The 3,726-nt window shown below is 50.7% G+C and overlaps 1 protein-coding gene across 1 annotated transcript in view; it reads right to left on the bottom strand.

Annotated features, from left to right (window-relative positions):
- Positions 1-3,726, bottom strand: part of Fam186a (family with sequence similarity 186 member A) — a 44,375-nt gene that overhangs the window by 9,855 nt on the left and 30,794 nt on the right. The window contains exons 4-5 of the mRNA XM_026782662.1: positions 1,547-3,225; positions 68-1,483 (exon numbers count right to left, since the gene is read on the bottom strand). Of these exons, the coding sequence (XP_026638463.1) occupies positions 68-1,483; positions 1,547-3,225 (3,095 nt within the window). The remainder of the gene's footprint in view (positions 1-67; positions 1,484-1,546; positions 3,226-3,726) is intronic.

The raw sequence follows: 3,726 nt of genomic DNA, 5'->3' as shown, positions 1-3,726 counted from the left end.
CAGGTGTAAGAGTGATGCCCAGAGCTTGGGCCTGCTGAGCGGTAAGACAGATCTTGTTTATCTGGGCCTGCTGAGGGGTAAGTGTGAGCCCCAGAGCCTGGGCATCCTTGGGACTGAGGCTTATCTCCTGTGATGGGCCTTGTTTGGGAGTGGGAGTAATTCCCAGAGCCTGGGCCTGCTCAGGGGTGAGAGTTATCCCCAGGGCCTGGGCCTGCTCAGTGGTCAAACTGACCCTCTGAGTCTGCTCAGGGGTGAGAGTTAGCCCCAGGGCCTGGGCCTGCTCAGGGGTGAGAATAATTCCCTGTGTTTGGGCCTGCTCAAGGGTGAGAGTCATCCCTAGAGCCAGGCCTTGCTGAGGGGTCAGACTGATCCCCTGGACCTTGACCTGCTGAGGGGTGAGAGCAATTCCCAGGGCTTGGGCCTGCTCTGGGGTGATGGTGATCTGTTGTGCTTGCGCCAGCTGAGAGACTAAAAGGTGTCCCTGCGCTTGGGTCAGCTGTGGAGTGAGGGCTAGCCCCAGGGCCTGGGCCTGTTCAGGGGTGAGATTAATCCTTTGTGCTTGGACCTGCTGGGGGGTGAGAGAGACCCCCAGGACCTGGGCCTGTTGAGGGGTCAGACTGACCCTCTGTGCCTTTGTCTGCTCAGGAGTAAGAGTGAGCCCCAGGCCCTGGGCCTGCCAAGGGGTGAGGGTGATCCCTAGGGTCTGGGCCTGTTGAGGGGTCAGGCTGATCTTCTGGGCCTTGGTCTGCTCAGGAGTGAGGGTGATCCCTAAGGTCTGGGCCTGTTGAGGGGTCAGGTGAATCCTCTGGGCCTTGGCTTGCTCAGGGGTAAGAGTGATGCCCAGGGCCTGGGCCTGATCAGGAGTGAGAGTGATCCCCTGATCCAGGACCTCCGGAGAGGTGAGGGTAATGTCTTTTGCTTGGATCTGCTGGAGGGGTAGAACTGTTCTTTGGGTAACTGTGACCCCAGATATCTGTACTTGTTCAGCAGTTGTTTGTGGGATTTGTATTTGCTCTGGTGTGGATGTCTGCTCCAGGATGCCAGGAACTGTCAGCTGAGACCCTAGTTCTTGTTCCTGTCCTGCTGTGGGAGGAGCGCTCTGTGCTTTTTCCGTGGGTTCATGACTAGGAGGACCACTCGGAGCCTGTGGCATTGAAACCGAAGCTATCTGGGCCAACTCAGGGATAGGCCTTGGGAGGGGCCGTGCAAAGTCAAGGAGGGCCCTGGAAGAGGAGGGCTGCTTCTCCTCGGGGTGCTCCACCGCGTCAGGATCCGCTTGGAATAACTGCACTTGACTCGTCAGGGGTTTCAGGACTTTCATCCACCTGGGTGTTAGCACCACTGCACTCTGGGTGAACATCTTTGACAACTCTTTAGCCTGGGATTCAGTCTTTGCTAGCTGTTTCCACTTGCCCCCTTTCAGCCGCTGGCTGTCTTCTGCATCTCTCACGGCCTTCAGCTTCTCCTCGTCGGTCTCCTGAGCCTGGCTCGCCTCTGGCCCTTCTGTTGTTTGTCTCCTCTCCTCCAGCTGCTCTGCTCTCTCCCTTCCTCTCTGCTTTTGCTCGCTCTCCCTTTGAAGTCTTTGCTCTTCTTTCCAGGCCTCCTCTTCCTGCTTTTGTTGCTCTTGCCTTTCCTCCATCCTTCTGCCCACTGCCGTGCCCTCCTGTTCTCCCTCTAGCTCATCCAAGAGTGTTTGAACAAGTTTCCTAATCACGGGGTCTGTCATCTCACTTAAGAGAACGTTTCTGATTTCAGCCTTGGAACTCATGGATGTCTGCTTAGGAAGCGGCTGTGGTGTAGCAAGGACTAACTTTTGTTTGAGGACTATCTCTATAAATTGTTTCTTTCTTGCATCTTTGTATGTCCTCAAGGTTTTAGTCACAGTTTCAGTCACTTTTTGGATGTATTCCTCCATTTTTAACTTTACGGTGTTTAATTTTTCAACTTCTGCTCTTCCTAACGCGTCCACCTCTTCCTGTATACTCTTTGGATCAAAAGCCTTTCCTACATTGTTCATTTTCTCTCTTAGGAAAGCCAATATGGCTCTTTGAAATGGTTCTAGATTACTCCAGCCTTCGGGGCTTATTGTCCTTTGTTTAGGGGTCCTGGGCTTTAATTTACCACGTACTTTTGTGGAGCTCGGCGTGTCTTCAGTCTTCCCTGGCACGGGCTTTTTCCCTTTGGTTTCTGGTTTGTGCAGCTCGGGGGGTTCCGGCTGGATTATCTTGGGCAGTTCTACTTCTGTCTTGGCTTCTTTTTCCTTTGGCCTAACAGTGGGTTCTATTTTATCCTCTGATGGCACTGGGCTTTTTCCAACTGTGTATTGTGATCTGACCTTCTTGAGCCGATCCCACATGCTACCTGTTCCACTCTGGACTTCTGGGCCCTTCAGTTTGCCTTCTAAAAAGGATTTCTCGTCTTTTTGTATCATGTCCAGTGCTTGTAGATCAAATTCACTAGTCTCAATATCCAAGAGTACCCTTTCCTCCTCTAGATTTCCAGCCAAGGACTCGACTGACTGTGGGACCGGAAGGTATGGCTTTCTCTGGGTATAATCAGCCTGACCTTCAGCTGGAGCCGCTTCGCCTTGGGCTACGTATGCCTTAGTCGAGTCCCACTTTATTGCAGGGACTCTGACCCCTTTCTTCTGGGACTCATCTATAATATTTTCAAGCTCTTTGTTTAAAAGACTGTCAATCTCCTCTGGCTCCATATCTTTGCCTGTAGGTACTTTTGCAACTAACGTTCTCAAGGATGCAGATGGGAACAATAGTTGACGTCCTAGAAAATTTTTGATTCGAATAAGTTGCTCGCTCTTTTCCTCACTCTCTTTAAGTCTCTGATGAAGCATTTCATTTTCTTCACAGAGCTCTTGGAAGGCCTTCTTTGGGATTTCTTTTTCTTCTTCTTCTTCCTCTTCTCCCCCTTCTTTATCCCCAATCAGGTTGGTAACTTGGGAGCTTAAGAGCTTCAGCTCCTCCTTGACTGTACTCAAGGCTTTGGAGAGATTCAGCATTGTTGCTGAGATGTATTTGATGGCGTTGTTTTCCAGTTTGCTGAACATACCTGTGCTGATGAGTTCCTGTAACATGTCTTGAATTTCTGAAACTTTAGTGTTTAATGCAAATTGGTCACAGATCATCTGATCTGGTCTTAAAGCATGGGCCGTGGCTGGTCGCTTTACAACACGTTCCTTCCAAGCTTTCCAGAGAGTGCCGCGAGTCACTGGGAGAGAAACAAAACAATGCAGCATCATTTCTTCTTTTCTGTTGTGCCTAAGGCGCTTAACCTCAGCTCCTGAGTACAGACAGGACAAACACTCATCAGAAAGGCTTAATGTGTTCAATTTTATAGTCACTAGCCAAAGGCGAGATAGCCAGATAGTGACGATACTTGAGGGAGAGAGACAAGCCTCCAGTGCACAAGAGTGTAAATAACATGTAGATGCTCCACCCTACAAGAGTAGTGTGTGTGTGTGTGTGTGTGTGTGTGTGTGTGTGTGTGTATGTAGAGACTCTACCCTACAAGAGCAGCATGTAGATGCTCCACCCTACAAGAGCGGCGTGTGTGTGTGTGTGTGTGTGTGTGTGTGTGTGTGTGTGTGTAGAGACTCCACCCTACAAGAGCAGCATGTAGATGCTCCACCCTACAAGAGCGGCGTGTGTGTAGAAGCTCCACTCTACAAGAGTAGTGTGTGTGTGTGTGTGTGTGTGTGTGTGTGTGTGT

Source organism: Microtus ochrogaster, chromosome 15, assembly GCF_000317375.1.
Source record: "Microtus ochrogaster isolate Prairie Vole_2 chromosome 15, MicOch1.0, whole genome shotgun sequence".
Lineage (NCBI taxonomy): Eukaryota > Metazoa > Chordata > Mammalia > Rodentia > Cricetidae > Microtus > Microtus ochrogaster.
This window is presented reverse-complemented; position numbering and strand designations above follow the sequence as displayed.